The sequence below is a fragment of the Anolis carolinensis genome, chromosome 6 (genome assembly GCF_035594765.1).
Source record: "Anolis carolinensis isolate JA03-04 chromosome 6, rAnoCar3.1.pri, whole genome shotgun sequence".
Classification (NCBI taxonomy): domain Eukaryota; kingdom Metazoa; phylum Chordata; class Lepidosauria; order Squamata; family Dactyloidae; genus Anolis; species Anolis carolinensis.
In genome coordinates, this window is record NC_085846.1 from 1,278,554 (window position 1) to 1,301,447 (window position 22,894).

The following is a 22,894-nucleotide window of genomic DNA, read 5'->3' on the forward strand; positions in this document are numbered from 1 at the left end:
TTCGGTGTGATGGGACGTAGGGAGTGCTGTCACGGTGGTGTGCGAGGCCTCGGATGTGGCATTCGGAGAGGTGGCTGCACTTTCGGTGTGATGAGACGTAGGGAGTGCTGTCACGGTGGTGTGCGAGGCCTCGGATGTGGCATTCGGAGAGGTGGCTGCACTTTCGGTGTGATGAGACGTAGGGAGTGCTGTCACGGTGGTGTGCGAGGCCTCGGATGTGGCATTCGGAGAGGTTGCTGCACTTTCGGTGTGATGAGACGTAGGGAGTGCTGTCACGGTGGTGTGCGAGGCCTCGGATGTGGCATTCGGAGAGGTGGCTGCACTTTCTGTGTGATGAGACGTAGGGAGTGCTGTCACGGTGGTGTGCGAGGCCTCGGATGTGGCATTCGGAGAGGTGACTGCACTTTCGGTGTGATGAGACGTAGGGAGTGCTGTCACGGTGGTGTGCGAGGCCTCGGATGTGGCATTCGGAGAGGTGGCTGCACTTTCTGTGTGATGAGACGTAGGGAGTGCTGTCACGGTGGTGTGCGAGGCCTCGGATGTGGCATTCGGAGAGGTGACTGCACTTTCGGTGTGATGAGACGTAGGGAGTGCTGTCACGGTGGTGTGCGAGGCCTCGGATGTGGCATTAGGAGAGGTGGCTGCACTTTCGGTGTGATGGGACGTAGGGAGTGCTGTCACGGTGGTGTGCGAGGCCTCGGATGTGGCATTCGGAGAGGTGGCTGCACTTTCGGTGTGATGAGACGTAGGGAGTGCTGTCACGGTGGTGTGCGAGGCCTCGGATGTGGCATTCGGAGAGGTGGCTGCACTTTCGGTGTGATGAGACGTAGGGAGTGCTGTCACGGTGGTGTGCGAGGCCTCGGATGTGGCATTCGGAGAGGTTGCTGCACTTTCGGTGTGATGAGACGTAGGGAGTGCTGTCACGGTGGTGTGCGAGGCCTCGGATGTGGCATTCGGAGAGGTGGCTGCACTTTCTGTGTGATGAGACGTAGGGAGTGCTGTCACGGTGGTGTGCGAGGCCTCGGATGTGGCATTCGGAGAGGTGACTGCACTTTCGGTGTGATGAGACGTAGGGAGTGCTGTCACGGTGGTGTGCGAGGCCTCGGATGTGGCATTAGGAGAGGTGGCTGCACTTTCGGTGTGATGGGACGTAGGGAGTGCTGTCACGGTGGTGTGCGAGGCCTCGGATGTGGCATTCGGAGAGGTGGCTGCACTTTCGGTGTGATGAGACGTAGGGAGTGCTGTGACGGTGGTGTGCGAGGCCTCGGATGTGGCATTCGGAGAGGTGGCTGCACTTTCGGTGTGATGAGACGTAGGGAGTGCTGTCACGGTGGTGTCCGAGGCCTCGGATGTGGCATTCGGAGAGGTGGCTGCACTTTCGGTGTGATGAGACGTAGGGAGTGCTGTCACGGTGGTGTCCGAGGCCTCGGATGTGGCATTCGGAGAGGTGGCTGCACTTTCGGTGTGATGAGACGTAGGGAGTGCTGTGACGGTGGTGTGCGAGGCCTCGGATGTGGCATTCGGAGAGGTGGCTGCACTTTCGGTGTGATGAGACGTAGGGAGTGCTGTGACGGTGGTGTGCGAGGCCTCGGATGTGGCATTCGGAGAGGTGGCTGCACTTTCGGTGTGATGAGACGTAGGGAGTGCTGTCACGGTGGTGTGCGAGGCCTCGGATGTGGCATTAGGAGAGGTGGCTGCACTTTCGGTGTGATGGGACGTAGGGAGTGCTGTCACGGTGGTGTGCGAGGCCTCGGATGTGGCATTCGGAGAGGTGGCTGCACTTTCGGTGTGATGAGACGTAGGGAGTGCTGTGACGGTGGTGTGCGAGGCCTCGGATGTGGCATTCGGAGAGGTGGCTGCACTTTCGGTGTGATGAGACGTAGGGAGTGCTGTCACGGTGGTGTGCGAGGCCTCGGATGTGGCATTAGGAGAGGTGGCTGCACTTTCGGTGTGATGGGACGTAGGGAGTGCTGTCACGGTGGTGTGCGAGGCCTCGGATGTGGCATTCGGAGAGGTGGCTGCACTTTCGGTGTGATGAGACGTAGGGAGTGCTGTGACGGTGGTGTGCGAGGCCTCGGATGTGGCATTCGGAGAGGTGGCTGCACTTTCGGTGTGATGAGACGTAGGGAGTGCTGTCACGGTGGTGTGCGAGGCCTCGGATGTGGCATTCGGAGAGGTGGCTGCACTTTCGGTGTGATGAGACGTAGGGAGTGCTGTCACGGTGGTGTCCGAGGCCTCGGATGTGGCATTCGGAGAGGTGGCTGCACTTTCGGTGTGATGAGACGTAGGGAGTGCTGTGACGGTGGTGTGCGAGGCCTCGGATGTGGCATTCGGAGAGGTGGCTGCACTTTCGGTGTGATGAGACGTAGGGAGTGCTGTGACGGTGGTGTGCGAGGCCTCGGATGTGGCATTCGGAGAGGTGGCTGCACTTTCGGTGTGATGAGACGTAGGGAGTGCTGTCACGGTGGTGTGCGAGGCCTCGGATGTGGCATTCGGAGAGGTGGCTGCACTTTCGGTGTGATGAGACGTAGGGAGTGCTGTCACGGTGGTGTGCGAGGCCTCGGATGTGGCATTCGGAGAGGTGGCTGCACTTTCGGTGTGATGGGACGTAGGGAGTGCTGTCACGGTGGTGTGCGAGGCCTCGGATGTGGCATTCGGAGAGGTGGCTGCACTTTCGGTGTGATGAGACGTAGGGAGTGCTGTGACGGTGGTGTGCGAGGCCTCGGATGTGGCATTCGGAGAGGTGGCTGCACTTTCGGTGTGATGAGACGTAGGGAGTGCTGTGACGGTGGTGTGCGAGGCCTCGGATGTGGCATTCGGAGAGGTGGCTGCACTTTCGGTGTGATGAGACGTAGGGAGTGCTGTCACGGTGGTGTGCGAGGCCTCGGATGTGGCATTCGGAGAGGTGGCTGCACTTTCGGTGTGATGAGACGTAGGGAGTGCTGTGACGGTGGTGTGCGAGGCCTCGGATGTGGCATTCGGAGAGGTGGCTGCACTTTCGGTGTGATGAGACGTAGGGAGTGCTGTGACGGTGGTGTGCGAGGCCTCGGATGTGGCATTCGGAGAGGTGGCTGCACTTTCGGTGTGATGGGACGTAGGGAGTGCTGTCACGGTGGTGTGCGAGGCCTCGGATGTGGCATTCGGAGAGGTGGCTGCACTTTCGGTGTGATGAGACGTAGGGAGTGCTGTGACGGTGGTGTGCGAGGCCTCGGATGTGGCATTCGGAGAGGTGGCTGCACTTTCGGTGTGATGAGACGTAGGGAGTGCTGTCACGGTGGTGTGCGAGGCCTCGGATGTGGCATTCGGAGAGGTGGCTGCACTTTCGGTGTGATGAGACGTAGGGAGTGCTGTCACGGTGGTGTGCGAGGCCTCGGATGTGGCATTAGGAGAGGTGGCTGCACTTTCGGTGTGATGGGACGTAGGGAGTGCTGTCACGGTGGTGTGCGAGGCCTCGGATGTGGCATTCGGAGAGGTGGCTGCACTTTCGGTGTGATGAGACGTAGGGAGTGCTGTCACGGTGGTGTGCGAGGCCTCGGATGTGGCATTCGGAGAGGTGGCTGCACTTTCGGTGTGATGAGACGTAGGGAGTGCTGTCACGGTGGTGTACGAGGCCTCGGATGTGGCATTCGGAGAGGTGGCTGCACTTTCGGTGTGATGAGACGTAGGGAGTGCTGTGACGGTGGTGTGCGAGGCCTCGGATGTGGCATTCGGAGAGGTGGCTGCACTTTCGGTGTGATGAGACGTAGGGAGTGCTGTCACGGTGGTGTGCGAGGCCTCGGATGTGGCATTCGGAGAGGTGGCTGCACTTTCGGTGTGATGAGACGTAGGGAGTGCTGTCACGGTGGTGTACGAGGCCTCGGATGTGGCATTCGGAGAGGTGGCTGCACTTTCGGTGTGATGAGACGTAGGGAGTGCTGTGACGGTGGTGTGCGAGGCCTCGGATGTGGCATTCGGAGAGGTGGCTGCACTTTCGGTGTGATGAGACGTAGGGAGTGCTGTCACGGTGGTGTGCGAGGCCTCGGATGTGGCATTCGGAGAGGTGGCTGCACTTTCGGTGTGATGAGACGTAGGGAGTGCTGTCACGGTGGTGTGCGAGGCCTCGGATGTGGCATTAGGAGAGGTGGCTGCACTTTCGGTGTGATGGGACGTAGGGAGTGCTGTCACGGTGGTGTGCGAGGCCTCGGATGTGGCATTCGGAGAGGTGGCTGCACTTTCGGTGTGATGAGACGTAGGGAGTGCTGTGACGGTGGTGTGCGAGGCCTCGGATGTGGCATTCGGAGAGGTGGCTGCACTTTCGGTGTGATGAGACGTAGGGAGTGCTGTCACGGTGGTGTGCGAGGCCTCGGATGTGGCATTAGGAGAGGTGGCTGCACTTTCGGTGTGATGGGACGTAGGGAGTGCTGTCACGGTGGTGTGCGAGGCCTCGGATGTGGCATTCGGAGAGGTGGCTGCACTTTCGGTGTGATGAGACGTAGGGAGTGCTGTCACGGTGGTGTGCGAGGCCTCGGATGTGGCATTCGGAGAGGTGGCTGCACTTTCGGTGTGATGAGACGTAGGGAGTGCTGTCACGGTGGTGTGCGAGGCCTCGGATGTGGCATTCGGAGAGGTGGCTGCACTTTCGGTGTGATGAGACGTAGGGAGTGCTGTGACGGTGGTGTGCGAGGCCTCGGATGTGGCATTCGGAGAGGTGGCTGCACTTTCGGTGTGATGAGACGTAGGGAGTGCTGTCACGGTGGTGTGCGAGGCCTCGGATGTGGCATTCGGAGAGGTGGCTGCACTTTCGGTGTGATGAGACGTAGGGAGTGCTGTCACGGTGGTGTGCGAGGCCTCGGATGTGGCATTCGGAGAGGTGGCTGCACTTTCGGTGTGATGAGACGTAGGGAGTGCTGTCACGGTGGTGTGCGAGGCCTCGGATGTGGCATTAGGAGAGGTGGCTGCACTTTCGATGTGATGAGACGTAGGGAGTGCTGTCACGGTGGTGTGCGAGGCCTCGGATGTGGCATTCGGAGAGGTGGCTGCACTTTCGGTGTGATGAGACGTAGGGAGTGCTGTCACGGTGGTGTGCGAGGCCTCGGATGTGGCATTCGGAGAGGTGGCTGCACTTTCGGTGTGATGAGACGTAGGGAGTGCTGTCACGGTGGTGTGCGAGGCCTCGGATGTGGCATTCGGAGAGGTGGCTGCACTTTCGGTGTGATGAGACGTAGGGAGTGCTGTCACGGTGGTGTGCGAGGCCTCGGATGTGGCATTCGGAGAGGTGGCTGCACTTTCGGTGTGATGAGACGTAGGGAGTGCTGTCACGGTGGTGTGCGAGGCCTCGGATGTGGCATTCGGAGAGGTTGCTGCACTTTCGGTGTGATGAGACGTAGGGAGTGCTGTCACGGTGGTGTGCGAGGCCTCGGATGTGGCATTCGGAGAGGTGGCTGCACTTTCTGTGTGATGAGACGTAGGGAGTGCTGTCACGGTGGTGTGCGAGGCCTCGGATGTGGCATTCGGAGAGGTTGCTGCACTTTCGGTGTGATGAGACGTAGGGAGTGCTGTCACGGTGGTGTGCGAGGCCTCGGATGTGGCATTCGGAGAGGTGGCTGCACTTTCGGTGTGATGAGACGTAGGGAGTGCTGTCACGGTGGTGTGCGAGGCCTCGGATGTGGCATTCGGAGAGGTGGCTGCACTTTCGGTGTGATGAGACGTAGGGAGTGCTGTGACGGTGGTGTGCGAGGCCTCGGATGTGGCATTCAGAGAGGTGGCTGCACTTTCGGTGTGATGAGACGTAGGGAGTGCTGTCACGGTGGTGTGCGAGGCCTCGGATGTGGCATTCGGAGAGGTGGCTGCACTTTCGGTGTGATGAGACGTAGGGAGTGCTGTCACGGTGGTGTGCGAGGCCTCGGATGTGGCATTCGGAGAGGTGGCTGCACTTTCGGTGTGATGAGACGTAGGGAGTGCAGTCACGGTGGTGTGCGAGGCCTCGGATGTGGCATTCGGAGAGGTGGCTGCACTTTCGGTGTGATGAGACGTAGGGAGTGCTGTCACGGTGGTGTGCGAGGCCTCGGATGTGGCATTAGGAGAGGTGGCTGCACTTTCGGTGTGATGAGACGTAGGGAGTGCTGTCACGGTGGTGTGCGAGGCCTCGGATGTGGCATTCGGAGAGGTGGCTGCACTTTCGGTGTGATGAGACGTAGGGAGTGCTGTCACGGTGGTGTGCGAGGCCTCGGATGTGGCATTCGGAGAGGTGGCTGCACTTTCGGTGTGATGAGACGTAGGGAGTGCTGTCACGGTGGTGTGCGAGGCCTCGGATGTGGCATTCGGAGAGGTGGCTGCACTTTCGGTGTGATGAGACGTAGGGAGTGCTGTCACGGTGGTGTGCGAGGCCTCGGATGTGGCATTCGGAGAGGTGGCTGCACTTTCGGTGTGATGGGACGTAGGGAGTGCTGTCACGGTGGTGTGCGAGGCCTCGGATGTGGCATTCGGAGAGGTGGCTGCACTTTCGGTGTGATGAGACGTAGGGAGTGCTGTGACGGTGGTGTGCGAGGCCTCGGATGTGGCATTCGGAGAGGTGGCTGCACTTTCGGTGTGATGAGACGTAGGGAGTGCTGTCACGGTGGTGTGCGAGGCCTCGGATGTGGCATTAGGAGAGGTGGCTGCACTTTCGGTGTGATGGGACGTAGGGAGTGCTGTCACGGTGGTGTGCGAGGCCTCGGATGTGGCATTCGGAGAGGTGGCTGCACTTTCGGTGTGATGAGACGTAGGGAGTTCTGTGACGGTGGTGTGCGAGGCCTCGGATGTGGCATTCGGAGAGGTGGCTGCACTTTCGGTGTGATGAGACGTAGGGAGTGCTGTCACGGTGGTGTGCGAGGCCTCGGATGTGGCATTAGGAGAGGTGGCTGCACTTTCGGTGTGATGAGACGTAGGGAGTGCTGTCACGGTGGTGTGCGAGGCCTCGGATGTGGCATTAGGAGAGGTGGCTGCACTTTCGGTGTGATGAGACGTAGGGAGTGCTGTCACGGTGGTGTGCGAGGCCTCGGATGTGGCATTCGGAGAGGTGGCTGCACTTTCGGTGTGATGAGACGTAGGGAGTGCTGTCACGGTGGTGTGCGAGGCCTCGGATGTGGCATTCGGAGAGGTGGCTGCACTTTCGGTGTGATGAGACGTAGGGAGTGCTGTCACGGTGGTGTGCGAGGCCTCGGATGTGGCATTCGGAGAGGTGGCTGCACTTTCGGTGTGATGAGACGTAGGGAGTGCTGTCACGGTGGTGTGCGAGGCCTCGGATGTGGCATTCGGAGAGGTGGCTGCACTTTCGGTGTGATGAGACGTAGGGAGTGCTGTCACGGTGGTGTGCGAGGCCTCGGATGTGGCATTCGGAGAGGTGGCTGCACTTTCGGTGTGATGAGACGTAGGGAGTGCTGTCACGGTGGTGTGCGAGGCCTCGGATGTGGCATTCGGAGAGGTGGCTGCACTTTCGGTGTGATGAGACGTAGGGAGTGCTGTCACGGTGGTGTGCGAGGCCTCGGATGTGGCATTCGGAGAGGTGGCTGCACTTTCGGTGTGATGAGACGTAGGGAGTGCTGTCACGGTGGTGTGCGAGGCCTCGGATGTGGCATTCGGAGAGGTGGCTGCACTTTCGGTGTGATGAGACGTAGGGAGTGCTGTCACGGTGGTGTGCGAGGCCTCGGATGTGGCATTCGGAGAGGTTGCTGCACTTTCGGTGTGATGAGACGTAGGGAGTGCTGTCACGGTGGTGTGCGAGGCCTCGGATGTGGCATTCGGAGAGGTGGCTGCACTTTCGGTGTGATGAGACGTAGGGAGTGCTGTCACGGTGGTGTGCGAGGCCTCGGATGTGGCATTCGGAGAGGTTGCTGCACTTTCGGTGTGATGAGACGTAGGGAGTGCTGTCACGGTGGTGTGCGAGGCCTCGGATGTGGCATTCGGAGAGGTGGCTGCACTTTCGGTGTGATGAGACGTAGGGAGTGCTGTCACGGTGGTGTGCGAGGCCTCGGATGTGGCATTCGGAGAGGTGGCTGCACTTTCGGTGTGATGAGACGTAGGGAGTGCTGTCACGGTGGTGTGCGAGGCCTCGGATGTGGCATTCGGAGAGGTGGCTGCACTTTCGGTGTGATGAGACGTAGGGAGTGCTGTCACGGTGGTGTGCGAGGCCTCGGATGTGGCATTCGGAGAGGTGGCTGCACTTTCGGTGTGATGAGACGTAGGGAGTGCAGTCACGGTGGTGTGCGAGGCCTCGGATGTGGCATTCGGAGAGGTGGCTGCACTTTCGGTGTGATGAGACGTAGGGAGTGCTGTCACGGTGGTGTGCGAGGCCTCGGATGTGGCATTCGGAGAGGTGGCTGCACTTTCGGTGTGATGAGACGTAGGGAGTGCAGTCACGGTGGTGTGCGAGGCCTCGGATGTGGCATTCGGAGAGGTGGCTGCACTTTCGGTGTGATGAGACGTAGGGAGTGCTGTCACGGTGGTGTGCGAGGCCTCGGATGTGGCATTCGGAGAGGTGGCTGCACTTTCGGTGTGATGAGACGTAGGGAGTGCTGTCACGGTGGTGTGCGAGGCCTCGGATGTGGCATTCGGAGAGGTGGCTGCACTTTCGGTGTGATGAGACGTAGGGAGTGCTGTCACGGTGGTGTGCGAGGCCTCGGATGTGGCATTCGGAGAGGTGGCTGCACTTTCGGTGTGATGAGACGTAGGGAGTGCTGTCACGGTGGTGTGCGAGGCCTCGGATGTGGCATTCGGAGAGGTTGCTGCACTTTCGGTGTGATGAGACGTAGGGAGTGCTGTCACGGTGGTGTGCGAGGCCTCGGATGTGGCATTCGGAGAGGTGGCTGCACTTTCTGTGTGATGAGACGTAGGTAGTGCTGTCACGGTGGTGTGCGAGGCCTCGGATGTGGCATTCGGAGAGGTTGCTGCACTTTCGGTGTGATGAGACGTAGGGAGTGCTGTCACGGTGGTGTGCGAGGCCTCGGATGTGGCATTCGGAGAGGTGGCTGCACTTTCGGTGTGATGAGACGTAGGGAGTGCTGTCACGGTGGTGTGCGGGGCCTCGGATGTGGCATTCGGAGAGGTGGCTGCACTTTCGGTGTGATGAGACGTAGGGAGTGCTGTCACGGTGGTTTGCGAGGCCTCGGATGTGGCATTCGGAGAGGTGGCTGCACTTTCGGTGTGATGAGACGTAGGGAGTGGTGTCACGGTGGTGTGCGAGGCCTCGGATGTGGCATTCGGAGAGGTGGCTGCACTTTCGGTGTGATGAGACCTAGGGAGTGCTGTCACGGTGGTGTGCGACGCCTCGGATGTGGCATTCGGAGAGGTGGCTGCACTTTCGGTGTGATGAGACGTAGGGAGTACTGTCACCGTGGTGTGCGAGGCCTCGGATGTGGCATTCGGAGAGGTGGCTGCACTTTCGGTGTGATGAGACGTAGGGAGTGGTGTCACGGTGGTGTGAGAGGCCTCGGATGTGGCATTCGGAGAGGTGGCTGCACTTTCGGTGCGATGAGACCTAGGGAGTGCTGTCACGGTGGTGTGCAAGGCCTCGGATGTGGCATTCGGAGAGGTGGCTGCACTTTCGGTGTGATGGGAGGTAGGGAGTGCTGTCACGGTGGTGTGCGAGGCCTCGGATGTGGCATTCGGAGGGGTGGCTGCACTTTCGGTGTGATGGGAGGTAGGGAGTGCTGTCACGGTGGTGTGCGAGGCCTCGGATGTGGCATTCGGAGAAGTGGCTGCACTTTCGGTGTGATGGGAGGTAGGGAGTGCTGTCACGGTGGTGTGCGAGGCCTCGGATGTGGCATTCGGAGAGGTGGCTGCACTTTCGGTGTGATGGGAGGTAGGGAGTGCTGTCACGGTGGTGTGCGAGGCCTCGGATGTGGCATTCGGAGAGGTGGCTGCACTTTCGGTGTGACGAGACGTAGGGAGTGCTGTCACGGTGGTGTGCGAGGCCTCGGATGTGGCATTCGGAGAGGTGGCTGCACTTTCGGTGTGATGAGACGTAGGGAGTGCTGTCACGGTGGTGTGCGAGGCCTCGGATGTGGCATTCGGAGAGGTGGCTGCACTTTCGGTGTGATGGGACGTAGGGAGTGCTGTGACGGTGGTGTGCGAGGCCTCGTATGTGGCATTCGGAGAGGTGGCTGCACTTTCGGTGTGATGGGACGTAGGGAGTGCTGTCACCGTGGTGTGCGAGGCCTCGGATGTGGCATTCAGAGAGGTGGCTGCACTTTCGGTGTGATGAGACGTAGGGAGTGCTGTCACGGTGGTGTGCGAGGCCTCGGATGTGGCATTCGGAGAGGTGGCTGCACTTTCGGTGTGATGGGACGTAGGGAGTGCTGTCACGGTGGTGTGCGAGGCCTCGGATGTGGCATTCGGAGAGGTGGCTGCACTTTCGGTGTGATGGGACGTAGGGAGTGCTGTCACGGTGGTGTGCGAGGCCTCGGATGTGGCATTCGGAGAGGTGGCTGCACTTTCGGTGTGATGGGACGTAGGGAGTGCTGTCACCGTGGTGTGCGAAGCCTCGGATGTGGCATTCGGAGAGGTGGCTGCACTTTCGGTGTGATGAGACGTAGGGAGTGCTGTCACGGTGGTGTGCGAGGCCTCGGATGTGGCATTCGGAGAGGTGGCTGCACTTTCGGTGTGATGAGACGTAGGGAGTGCTGTCACGGTGGTGTGCGAGGCCTTGGATGTGGCATTCGGAGAGGTGGCTGCACTTTCGGTGTGATGAGACGTAGGGAGTGCTGTCACCGTGGTGTGCGAGGCCTCGGATGTGGCATTCGGAGAGGTGGCTGCACTTTCGGTGTGATGGGACGTAGGGAGTGCTGTGACGGTGGTGTGCGAGGCCTCGGATGTGGCATTCGGAGAGGTGGCTGCACTTTCGGTGTGATGGGACGTAGGGAGTGCTGTCACGGTGGTGTGCGAGGCCTCGGATGTGGCATTCGGAGAGGTGGCTGCACTTTCGGTGTGATGAGACGTAGGGAGTGCTGTCACCGTGGTGTGCGAGGCCTCGGATGTGGCATTCGGAGAGGTGGCTGCACTTTCGGTGTGATGGGACGTAGGGACTGCTGTCACCGTGGTGTGCGAGGCCTCGGATGTGGCATTCGGAGAGGTGGCTGCACTTTCGGTGTGATGAGACGTAGGGAGTGCTGTCACCGAGGTGTGCGAGGCCTCGGATGTGGCATTCGGAGAGGTGGCTGCACTTTCGGTGTGATGGGACGTAGGGAGTGCTGTCACGGTGGTATGCGAGGCCTCGGATGTGGCATTAGGAGAGGTGGCTGCACTTTCGGTGTGATGGGACGTAGGGAGTGCTGTCACGGTGGTGTGCGAGGCCTCGGATGTGGCATTCGGAGAGGTGGCTGCACTTTCGGTGTGATGAGACCTAGGGAGTGCTGTCACGGTGGTGTGCGAGGCCTCGGATGTGGCATTCGGAGAGGTGGCTGCACTTTCGGTGTGATGAGACGTAGGGAGTGCTGTCACGGTGGTGTGCGAGGCCTCGGATGTGGCATTCGGAGAGGTGGCTGCACTATCGGTGTGATGAGACGTAGGGAGTGCTGTCACGGTGGTGTGCGAGGCCTCGGATGTGGCATTCGGAGAGGTGGCTGCACTTTCGGTGTGATGAGACGTAGGGAGTGCTGTCACGGTGGTGTGCGAGGCCTCGGATGTGGCATTCGGAGAGGTGGCTGCACTTTCGGTGTGATGGGACGTAGAGAGTGCTGTCACGGTGGTGTGCGAGGCCTCGGATGTGGCATTCGGAGAGGTGGCTGCACTTTCGGTGTGATGAGACGTAGGGAGTGCTGTCACGGTGGTGTGCGAGGCCTCGGATGTGGCATTCGGAGAGGTGGCTGCACTTTCGGTGTGATGAGACGTAGGGAGTGCTGTCACCGTGATGTGCGAGGCCTCGGATGTGGCATTCGGAGAGGTGGATGCACTTTCGGTGTGATGGGACGTAGGGAGTGCTGTCACGGTGGTGTGCGAGGCCTCGGATGTGGCATTCGGAGAGGTGGCTGCACTTTCGGTGTGATGGGAGGTAGGGAGTGCTGTCACGGTGGTGTGCGAGGCCTCGGATGTGGCATTCGGAGAGGTGGCTGCACTTTCGGTGTGATGGGACGTAGAGAGTGCTGTCACGGTGGTGTGCGAGGCCTCGGATGTGGCATTCGGAGAGGTGGCTGCACTTTCGGTGTGATGAGACGTAGGGAGTGCTGTCACGGTGGTGTGCGAGGCCTCGGATGTGGCATTCGGAGAGGTGGCTGCACTTTCGGTGTGATGGGACGTAGAGAGTGCTGTCACGGTGGTGTGCGAGGCCTCGGATGTGGCATTCGGAGAGGTGGCTGCACTTTCGGTGTGATGAGACGTAGGGAGTGCTGTCACGGTGGTGTGCGAGGCCTCGGATGTGGCATTCGGAGAGGTGGCTGCACTTTCGGTGTGATGGGACGTAGAGAGTGCTGTCACGGTGGTGTGCGAGGCCTCGGATGTGGCATTCGGAGAGGTGGCTGCACTTTCGGTGTGATGAGACGTAGGGAGTGCTGTCACGGTGGTGTGCGAGGCCTCGGATGTGGCATTCGGAGAGGTGGCTGCACTTTCGGTGTGATGAGACGTAGGGAGTGCTGTCACCGTGATGTGCGAGGCCTCGGATGTGGCATTCGGAGAGGTGGATGCACTTTCGGTGTGATGGGACGTAGGGAGTGCTGTCACGGTGGTGTGCGAGGCCTCGGATGTGGCATTCGGAGAGGTGGCTGCACTTTCGGTGTGATGGGAGGTAGGGAGTGCTGTCACGGTGGTGTGCGAGGCCTCGGATGTGGCATTCGGAGAGGTGGCTGCACTTTCGGTGTGAAGAGACGTAGGGAGTACTGTCACGGTGGTGTGCGAGGCCTCGGATGTGGCATTCGGAGAGGTGGCTGCACTTTCGGTGTGATGAGACGTAGGGAGTGGTGTCACGGTGGTGTGCGAGGCCTCGGATGTGGCATTCGGAGAGGTGGCTGCACTTTCGGTGTGATGGGACGTAGGGAGTGCTGTCACGGTGGTGTGCGAGGCCTCGGATGTGGCATTCGGAGAGGTGGCTGCACTTTCGGTGTGATGAGACGTAGGGAGTGCTGTCACCGTGATGTGCGAGGCCTCGGATGTGGCATTCGGAGAGGTGGATGCACTTTCGGTGTGATGGGACGTAGGGAGTGCTGTCACGGTGGTGTGCGAGGCCTCGGATGTGGCATTCGGAGAGGTGGCTGCACTTTCGGTGTGATGAGACGTAGGGAGTGGTGTCACGGTGGTGTGCGAGGCCTCGGATGTGGCATTCGGAGAGGTGGCTGCACTTTCGGTGTGATGAGACATAGGGAGTGCTGTGACGGTGGTGTGCGAGGCCTCGGATGTGGCATTCGGAGAGGTGGCTGCACTTTCGGTGTGATGAGACGTAGGGAGTGGTGTCACGGTGGTGTGCGAAGCCTCGGATGTGGCATTCGGAGAGGTGGCTGCACTTTCGGTGTGATGAGACCTAGGGAGTGCTGTCACGGTGGTGTGCGAGGCCTCGGATGTGGCATTCGGAGAGGTGGATGCACTTTCGGTGTGATGGGACGTAGGGAGTGCTGTCACGGTGGTGTGCGAGGCCTCGGATGTGGCATTCGGAGAGGTGGCTGCACTTTCGGTGTGATGAGACGTAGGGAGTGGTGTCACGGTGGTGTGCGAGGCCTCGGATGTGGCATTCGGAGAGGTGGCTGCACTTTCGGTGTGATGAGACGTAGGGAGTGGTGTCACGGTGGTGTGCGAGGCCTCGGATGTGGCATTCGGAGAGGTGGCTGCACTTTCGGTGTGATGAGACCTAGGGAGTGCTGTCACGGTGGTGTGCGAGGCCTCGGATGTGGCATTCGGAGAGGTGGCTGCACTTTCGGTGTGATGAGACGTAGGGAGTGGTGTCACGGTGGTGTGCGAAGCCTCGGATGTGGCATTCGGAGAGGTGGCTGCACTTTCGGTGTGATGAGACCTAGGGAGTGCTGTCACGGTGGTGTGCGAGGCCTCGGATGTGGCATTCGGAGAGGTGGATGCACTTTCGGTGTGATGGGACGTAGGGAGTGCTGTCACGGTGGTGTGCGAGGCCTCGGATGTGGCATTCGGAGAGGTGGCTGCACTTTCGGTGTGATGAGACGTAGGGAGTGCTGTCACGGTGGTGTGCGAGGCCTCGGATGTGGCATTCGGAGAGGTGGCTGCACTTTCGGTGTGATGGGACGTAGGGAGTACTGTCACCGTGGTGTGCGAGGTCTCGGATGTGGCATTCGGAGAGGTGGCTGCACTTTCGGTGTGATGGGACGTAGGGAGTGCTGTCACCGTGGTGTGCGAGGTCTCGGATGTGGCATTCGGAGAGGTGGCTGCACTTTCGGTGTGATGAGATGTAGGGAGTGCTGTCACGGTGGTGTGCGAGGCCTCGGATGTGGCATTCGGAGAGGTGGCTGCACTTTCGGTGTGATGAGACGTAGGGAGTGCTGTCACGGTGGTGTGCGAGGCCTCGGATGTGGCATTCGGAGAGGTGGCTGCACTTTCGGTGTGATGAGACGTAGGGAGTGCTGTCACCGTGGTGTGCGAGGCCTCGGATGTGGCATTCGGAGAGGTGGCTGCACTTTCGGTGTGATGAGACGTAGGGAGTGCTGTCACGGTGGTGTGCGAGGCCTCGGATGTGGCATTCGGGGAGGTGGCTGCACTTTCGGTGTGATGAGACGTAGGGAGTGCTGTCACGGTGGTGTGCGAGGCCTCGGATGTGGCATTCGGAGAGGTGGCTGCACTTTCGGTGTGATGGGACGTAGGGAGTGCTGTCACGGTGGTGTGCGAGGCCTCGGATGTGGCATTCGGAGAGGTGGCTGCACTTTCGGTGTGATGAGACGTAGGGAGTGCTGTCACGGTGGTGTGCGAGGCCTCGGATGTGGCATTCGGAGAGGTGGCTGCACTTTCGGTGTGATGAGACGTAGGGAGTGCTGTCACGGTGGTGTGCGAGGCCTCGGATGTGGCATTCGGAGAGGTGGCTGCACTTTCGGTGTGATGAGACGTAGGGAGTGGTGTCACGGTGGTGTGCGAGGCCTCGGATGTGGCATTCGGAGAGGTGGCTGCACTTTCGGTGTGATGAGACGTAGGGAGTGGTGTCACGGTGGTGTGCGAGGCCTCGGATGTGGCATTCGGAGAGGTGGATGCACTTTCGGTGTGATGAGACGTAGGGAGTGGTGTCACGGTGGTGTGCGAGGCCTCGGATGTGGCATTCGGAGAGGTGGCTGCACTTTCGGTGTGATGGGACGTAGGGAGTGCTGTCACGGTGGTGTGCGAGGCCTCGGATGTGGCATTCGGAGAGGTGGCTGCACTTTCGGTGTGATGGGACGTAGGGAGTACTGTCACGGTGGTGTGCGAGGCCTCGGATCTGGCATTCGGAGAGGTGGCTGCACTTTCGGTGTGATGGGACGTAGGGAGTGCTGTCACCGTGATGTGTGAGGCCTCGGATGTGGCATTCGGAGAGGTGGCTGCACTTTCGGTGTGATGGGACGTAGGGAGTGCTGTCACGGTGGTGTGCGAGGCCTCGGATGTGGCATTCGGAGAGGTGGCTGCACTTTCGGTGTGATGAGACGTAGGGAGTGCTGTCACGGTGGTGTGCGAGGCCTCGGATGTGGCATTCGGAGAGGTGGCTGCACTTTCGGTGTGATGGGACGTAGGGAGTGCTGTTACGGTGGTGTGCGAGGCCTCGGATGTGGCATTCGGAGAGGTGGCTGCACTTTCGGTGTGATGAGACGTAGGGAGTGCTGTCACGGTGGTGTGCGAGGCCTCGGATGTGGCATTCGGGGAGGTGGCTGCACTTTCGGTGTGATGAGACGTAGGGAGTGCTGTCACGGTGGTGTGCGAGGCCTCGGATGTGGCATTCGGAGAGGTGGCTGCACTTTCGGTGTGATGAGACGTAGGGAGTGCTGTCACGGTGGTGTGCGAGGCCTCGGATGTGGCATTCGGAGAGGTGGATGCACTTTCGGTGTGATGAGACGTAGGGAGTGCTGTCACGGTGGTGTGCGAGGCCTCGGATGTGGCATTCGGAGAGGTGGCTGCACTTTCGGTGTGATGGGACGTAGGGAGTGCTGTCACGGTGGTGTGCGAGGCCTCGGATGTGGCATTCGGAGAGGTGGCTGCACTTTCGGTGTGATGAGACGTAGGGAGTGCTGTCACGGTGGTGTGCAAGGCCTCGGATGTGGCATTAGGAGAGGTGGCTGCACTTTCGGTGTGATGAGACGTAGGGAGTGCTGTCACGGTGGTGTGCGAGGCCTCGGATGTGGCATTCGGAGAGGTGGCTGCACTTTCGGTGTGATGAGACGTAGGGAGTGCTGTCACGGTGGTGTGCGAGGCCTCGGATGTGGCATTCGGAGAGGTGGCTGCACTTTCGGTGTGATGAGACGTAGGGAGTGCTGTCACGGTGGTGTGCGAGGCCTCGGATGTGGCATTCGGAGAGGTGGCTGCACTTTCGGTGTGATGAGACGTAGGGAGTGCTGTCACGGTGGTGTGCGAGGCCTCGGATGTGGCATTCGGAGAGGTGGCTGCACTTTCGGTCTCGGATGTAACTGTACGTCAAGGGAATAATTTAGAAATATGAAGATCTTATTAATAGTACTCAGTTTTTTTATCACATCACATAATATCTCACCTGGGGTTTCAAGATCATTTTATTTGATATAGGGCTTTCGTCAAAGTAAATTATAACATCCTATTCTACTCTGTGCTGGTCATTTTATTTTATCTTATACTAGCTGTGCCCGGCCACGCGTTGCTGTGGCGAAGTCTGGTGTTATGGGAAATAAAGTATTGAGGAATTGGTGGTAGTTATGGTAAAGGGTCAAGGTTTTCCCTGACATTAAGTGCAGTCGTGTCTGAATCTGGGGGTTGGTGCTCATCTCCATTTCTAAGCCGAAGAGCCGGCGTTGTTCGTAGACTCCTTCAAGGTCATGTGGGATGACTGCATGGAGCGGCGTTACCTTCCCGCTGGAGCAGTACCTATTGATGCACTCACATTTGCATGTTTTTGAATTTGTGGGTTGGCAGAAGCTGGGGCTAACAGTGGGGGCTCTCTCCGCTCCCCCAATTCAAACCTGCAGCCTTTCAGTCCAGAAGTTCAGCAGCTCAGCGCTTTAACACGCTGCGCCATCAGGGGATATTATTTCCTAAAGGTTGTGAATATCCAATATTTCTGATTGTTTGTTTTTTTTTTTGTCTGTTGGAGGCAAGTATGAATGCTGCAATTAGGAAAAATGATTAGGATGTAATGGCCTTGCAGCTTTAAAGCCTGGCTGTTTCCTCCCTGAGTGAATTTTTTGTTGGGAGGTGTTATCTGGCCGTGATTGTTTCCTGTTTGGAATTCCCTTGTTTTCAGAGTGGTGTTGTTTGCGATATTTTATGTGCTTCTACTGTCTGTGGCCCTGAGAAAACAGAGGATTTGCCAGACTTTGATGATGGGAATACTTTGTTGGGAGGTATTAGCTGGCCCTGATTGTTTCCTGTGTGGAATTCCCCTGTTTTATTTAGTGTTCTGATTTTAGAGATTATATCGTTGTTTTATTATACCACATTAATTTTTATATATTCTGATTTTAGTGTTTTTGAATACTTGGAACCAGATTGCATTCATTTTCATGGTTGATCGCAACACAATAATAATAATAATAATAATAATAATAATAATAATAATAATAATAATAATGACTTTGGTAATACACAGTGCTTCACTCCCTTCTCAGCTTCCTTTCTGGAAGAATCCTTTCTTGGGAGGTGTTAGCTGGCCCTGATTGTTTCCTTTGTGGAATTTCCAATTTCCCTGCTTTCAGACTGTTGGTCTTTATTTACTGTCTTGGTTTTAGAGATTATATTGTTTTGCATTATTCTATCCCAGTAATTATTTCATATTAAAGTAGAATCTCACTCATCGAACATTCGCTTATACAATGTTCTGGATTATCCAATGCAGTCTGCCTTTTCATAATCAATGTTTTTGTAGTCAGTGTTTTAAATTCATTGTGATATTTTAGTGGTAAATTTGTAAATACAGTACAGTAGAGTCTCACTTATCCAACATAAACGGGCCGGCAGAACGTTGGATAAGCGAATATGTTGGATAATGAGGAATTAAGGATAACCCTATTAAACATCAAATTAAGTTATGATTTTACAAATTAAGCACCAAAACATCATGTTAGACAACAAATTTGTCAGAAAAAGTAGTTCAGTACACAGTAATGCTATATAGTAATTACTGTATTTATGAATTTAGCACCAAAATATCACGATATATTGAAAGTATTGACTACAAAAATGCGTTGGATAATCCAGAACGTTGGATAAGTGAGACTCTACTGTAATTACTACATAGCATTACTGCGCATGGAACTACTTTTTCTGTCAAATTTGTTGTATAATATGATGTTTTGGTGCTTAATTTGTATAATCATTACCTAATTTGATGTTTAATCGGCTTTTCCTGAATCCCTTCTTATTATCCAACATATTCACTTATCCTGCCGGCCTGTTTATGCTGGATAAGTGAGACTCCACTGTATATTTATAATCTTATATTATCTGCTTAGAACTGGATTATATGAGGCCCCTTCTTCACAGCTGTATAAAATGCACACTGAAGTGGATTATATGGCAGTGTGGAGTCAAGATAATCCAGTTCAAAGCAGATGATATAAGATTATAAAAGGGTTATATAGCTGTGTGGAAGGGCCTTGAGTCTACACTGCCATATAATCCAGTGCAAATTAGATAATCTGTGGAAAAGGCCTAAGTGAGGCCTAAATCTGCCTGTCCCCTAACTGAACCCTGGCTGTCCCTTGGCTGAGTGGGTTGCTAGGAGACCAAGTGGGCAGAGATTAGCCCTCTAAACTGGCAGCAATTGATAAAAACAATTATTGCTCTCCCTCTAATTAGGACTTTATTTTTCTTTTCTTTCTGTTGTATCAACCTAGAGGTGTGAATGATGGGTTGTGTTTTCAAATTTTGAGATTGGGGGGCCTGTAGTTTTGTTGTTTTGTGGGTCGCCGTGATGCCATCACTCATTTATATAGAAGATTGATATGTTCTTATTCTTGGCATTGAACCTCACACCTGAAATGCAAATTGGTTTTTTAACTCTAACATCTCCAATATGCTGTAATGCAAAGGTACAAGTAAGACTTGTTTCTAAAAGTTATTTAAAATAATTTTTTTCAAATTATTATCCCCGTTTTACATGTTTTATGAAACATAGTGTGCTAAGGAGATTACTGATCATTGCAGCATCTAGAAGATTAAATGTGGAACATTTCTTATGGACAATAAAGAATGCTCAAGCAAGAAATATGATTTGTTTTCCGTTATTTTTCAAACATTTTCTGCTTTGCCAAGGTTTTGCTACATTGACGCCACTAGAGGCTCTGTAAGGACCTAGCAGTGACTGTACCCCAAACTCTATCAAAGCTAAACTCTTTATGGAAATTATAAAAATGATACTTTTTGTTTCACTTGTATTGCTTGTGGAATGTATCTATTTCTCAATGTATAAACTTGTATCAAACTAGCTGTGCCCGGCCACGCATTGCTGTGGCTATGGGAATGCTTTGTTGGCCAGGTGGAATAGCAGTGAATAGCCTTGCAGCCTCAAAGCCTGCCCGTTTTCTTCTTATGGGAATCCTTGTTTGGTGAGCTGGAATACAATGGAATAGGCTTGCTGCTTGGAAGGCTGGGAACTTGCGTTCTAGGGGAATGTTTTTTGGGCTGCTAGAGTTGCAATGAATAACCTGGCTGCTTCGAAGCCTGGCTGCTTGCTACCTAGGGGAATCTTTGGTTGGTCAGATTCAATAGTACAGAGTAGTATCGCTGCTTTAAAGCCTGGCTGTCTTCTATCAAGGTTAATCCTTTTTTGGTCTGGTTGAATTGCACTGAATAGCCTTGCAGCTTCAATGCCTGGCTGTGTTACTCCTAGGGGAAGCCTTGTTTGGTAAGCTGGAGTGGCACCCTCAATCAAAGCTGCTTTGAAGCCTGGCTACTTCCTTTGTAGGGGAATCCCTGTTTGGCCAGCTTGAATTGCACTGAATAGTATTGCAGCTTAAAAGCCTGGCCGCTTTCTACATAGGGGCATCCTTCGTTGGCCAAGTTGAATGGGATGGAGTAGCCTCGTGGCTTCAAAGCCTGGGGGTTTTCTATCTAGGGATAATCTTGGTTGGCCAGGATGAACAGCACTGAATAGCCTTGCTGCTTGTAAGCCTGGCTGCTTTCTACCTTGCAGAATCCTTGGTTGGCCAGGTTGAGTACCAATTAATAGTCTCAGTGCGGCAGGTATGAATGTTGCAATTAGCCACCTTGAATAGCATTCAGTGGCCTTGCATCTTCAAAGCCCATCTGCTTCCTGCCTAGGGGAATCCTTTCTTGGGAGGTGTTAGCTGGCCCTGCTTGTTTCCTGTCTGGAATTTCCCTGTTTTAGAGTGTTGCTCTTTATTTACTGTCCTGATTTTAGAGATTATATTGTTCTGTATTATTATATCACAGTAATTATTATATCTTATATTTATGATCTTATATCATCTTCTTATAACTGCTTAGCCCATTCTACACAAATGTATAAAATCCACACTGAACTGAAGTATATGGCAGTGTGGACTTAGAATAATCCAGTTCAAAGCAGATACTGTGGATTATCTGCCTTGGCATTCTCAGTGATATAGCTGTATGGAAGGGCCTTGAGTCTACACTGCCATATAACCCAGTTCAAATCAGATAATCTGTATTTTATATGCAGTGTGGAAGAGGCCTAACTGAACCCTGGCTATCCCCTGGCACCATTGTGGCCAAGGGGCTTACTAGGAGACAAAGTCGGCAGGGCCTAAAGGGGGCAAGGCCTACCCTTCTGACCGGCAACCAGGGCTGAAAACGGCTCTTCCTCGTCCTCTAATTTGGACTTTATTTTTCTAGGGTTTTTTGTTTGAAAGATGTAGATTGGATGATTATGTCTTTTGTAGCCAAATTTGGTGTGATTTGGTTCAGTAGTTTTGTTGTTTACTCAGTCCTACAAACATACATTACATTATATATATATATATATATACCCTGTTTCCCCGAAAATAAGACAGTGTGTTATATTAATTTTTGCTCCCAAAGATGCGCTAGGTCTTATTTTCAGGGGCTGTCTTGTTTTTCCACAAAGAAGAATTCACATTTATAGTTGAATTTTTAAAAAATGAAAATTTATTATCTACTGTACAGTAGTTGTCATCACAAACCAGCATAACCAAACTGTGGATCCTTTCAAGAATTTCTATATTATATTTTATTGCTATACTGTTTTTAAATTAGTGTTTTAATTTTCTGTTTGTATGTATATTTATGTTGTTGTTGGGCTTGTCCCTGCGTAAGCTGCCCTGAGTCCCTCCTGGGAGATGGAGGTGGGATACAAGAATAAAGTTATTATTATATTACAGTAGAGTCTCAGTTATCCAACACTTGCTTATCCAACGTTCTGGATTATCCAACGCATTTTTGTAGTCAATGTTTTCAATATATCGTGATATTTTGGTGCTAAATTTGTAAATACAGTAATTACAACATAACATTACTGCATATTGAACTACGTTTTCTGTCAAATTTGTTGTATAACATGATGTTTTGGTGCTTAATTTATAAAATCATAACCTATTTTGATGTTTAATAGGCTTTTTCTTAATCTCTCCTTATTATCCAAAATATTCGCTTATCCAACATTCTGCTGGCCCGTTTATGTTGGATAAGTGAGACTGTACTGTATTATTATTTCTTGTTACTACCTTTATTTCCATGTACAACAATCCATGGTATGTACATTTACTGATCCTGCATGCTTCCAAACAAAAATTTTACTAGGTCTTACTTTCGGGGGAGGCCTTATACTTAGCAATTCGGAAAAACCTCTACTAGGTCTTATTTTGTGGGGATGTCTTATTTTCAGGGAAACAGGGTATATATATGTGTGTGTGTGTGTGTATCCTGTTTCCCCCATGCCCCCTTTTTGCCTATGCTCCTGGGAAACAGAGATGTTACATAATTAACAAAAGAGTCCTTCAGGTTATCTCCAAGCCAGATCATATGAAATCCTTTGTGTGTGAGAGAGAGAGAGAGACAGATTATCCCTTTTCTCACCTAGGTGAGCTTAAGCTGTTTACCTGTTTGCGTCTAAAGTTGAGGGCTGCCATTCTCACAGAAGAGAAGGCTAAACAAACATGAATATATTAGTCTTCTGAATAGACAGCCAAGCTCCTGATTATCATCCTTTATCTTTACCAGCTCTTTGGAATTGTGGGAGTTGGAGCCCAAGTCACCTGGAGGGCCAAAGTTTGCCCATGCCTGTGATATACAGGCCGGGCTGTGGTGCAGCTGGTTAGTAGCCAGCTGCAATAAATCACTACTGATTGAGAGGTCATGAGTTTGAAGCAGAGGTGGTCCACCCGCCAGGCGAACGGAGGCATTTGCCTGTGGCACCATAGTCCCAGGGGTGCCCTCGAGCCCCCCGGATGATGGCACCACCCCCTGCCTCCTTCAGCTTGGGGCCGGTCATTCCCGCCACGGCCTGGTCGGGAAGCAAGGAGGGAGGCGGGTGGGCAGGCCGAAAGTTGAGCCTTTTTTGGGAAGCAGGGCCTCTCTCCTTTCTGTATGTGTGTTTGTCTACTCAAGGCACACACCTTTGGCAGAGAAGGCTAAAGGCCTTGGGGAAACACAGCTCCCTGGATTCCATAGCCATATAATACAGTAGAGTCTCATTTATCCAAGCTAAACAGGCCGGCAGAATGTTGGATAAGTGAATATCTTGGATCATAAGGAGGGATTAAGGAAAAGCCTATTCAACATCAAATTAGGTTATGATTTTACAAATTAAGCACCAAAACATCATGTTATACAACACATTTGACAGAAAAAG

General features: G+C 54.6%; 1 protein-coding gene across 1 annotated transcript in view; it reads right to left on the bottom strand.

Annotated features, from left to right (window-relative positions):
- Positions 1-22,534, bottom strand: part of LOC134292367 (mucin-2-like) — a 58,407-nt gene extending 35,873 nt beyond the window's left edge. The window contains exon 1 of the mRNA XM_062957025.1: positions 22,450-22,534. Coding sequence (XP_062813095.1) covers positions 22,450-22,534 — 85 coding nt within the window. The remainder of the gene's footprint in view (positions 1-22,449) is intronic.
- Positions 22,535-22,894: the final 360 nt, after the last annotated feature.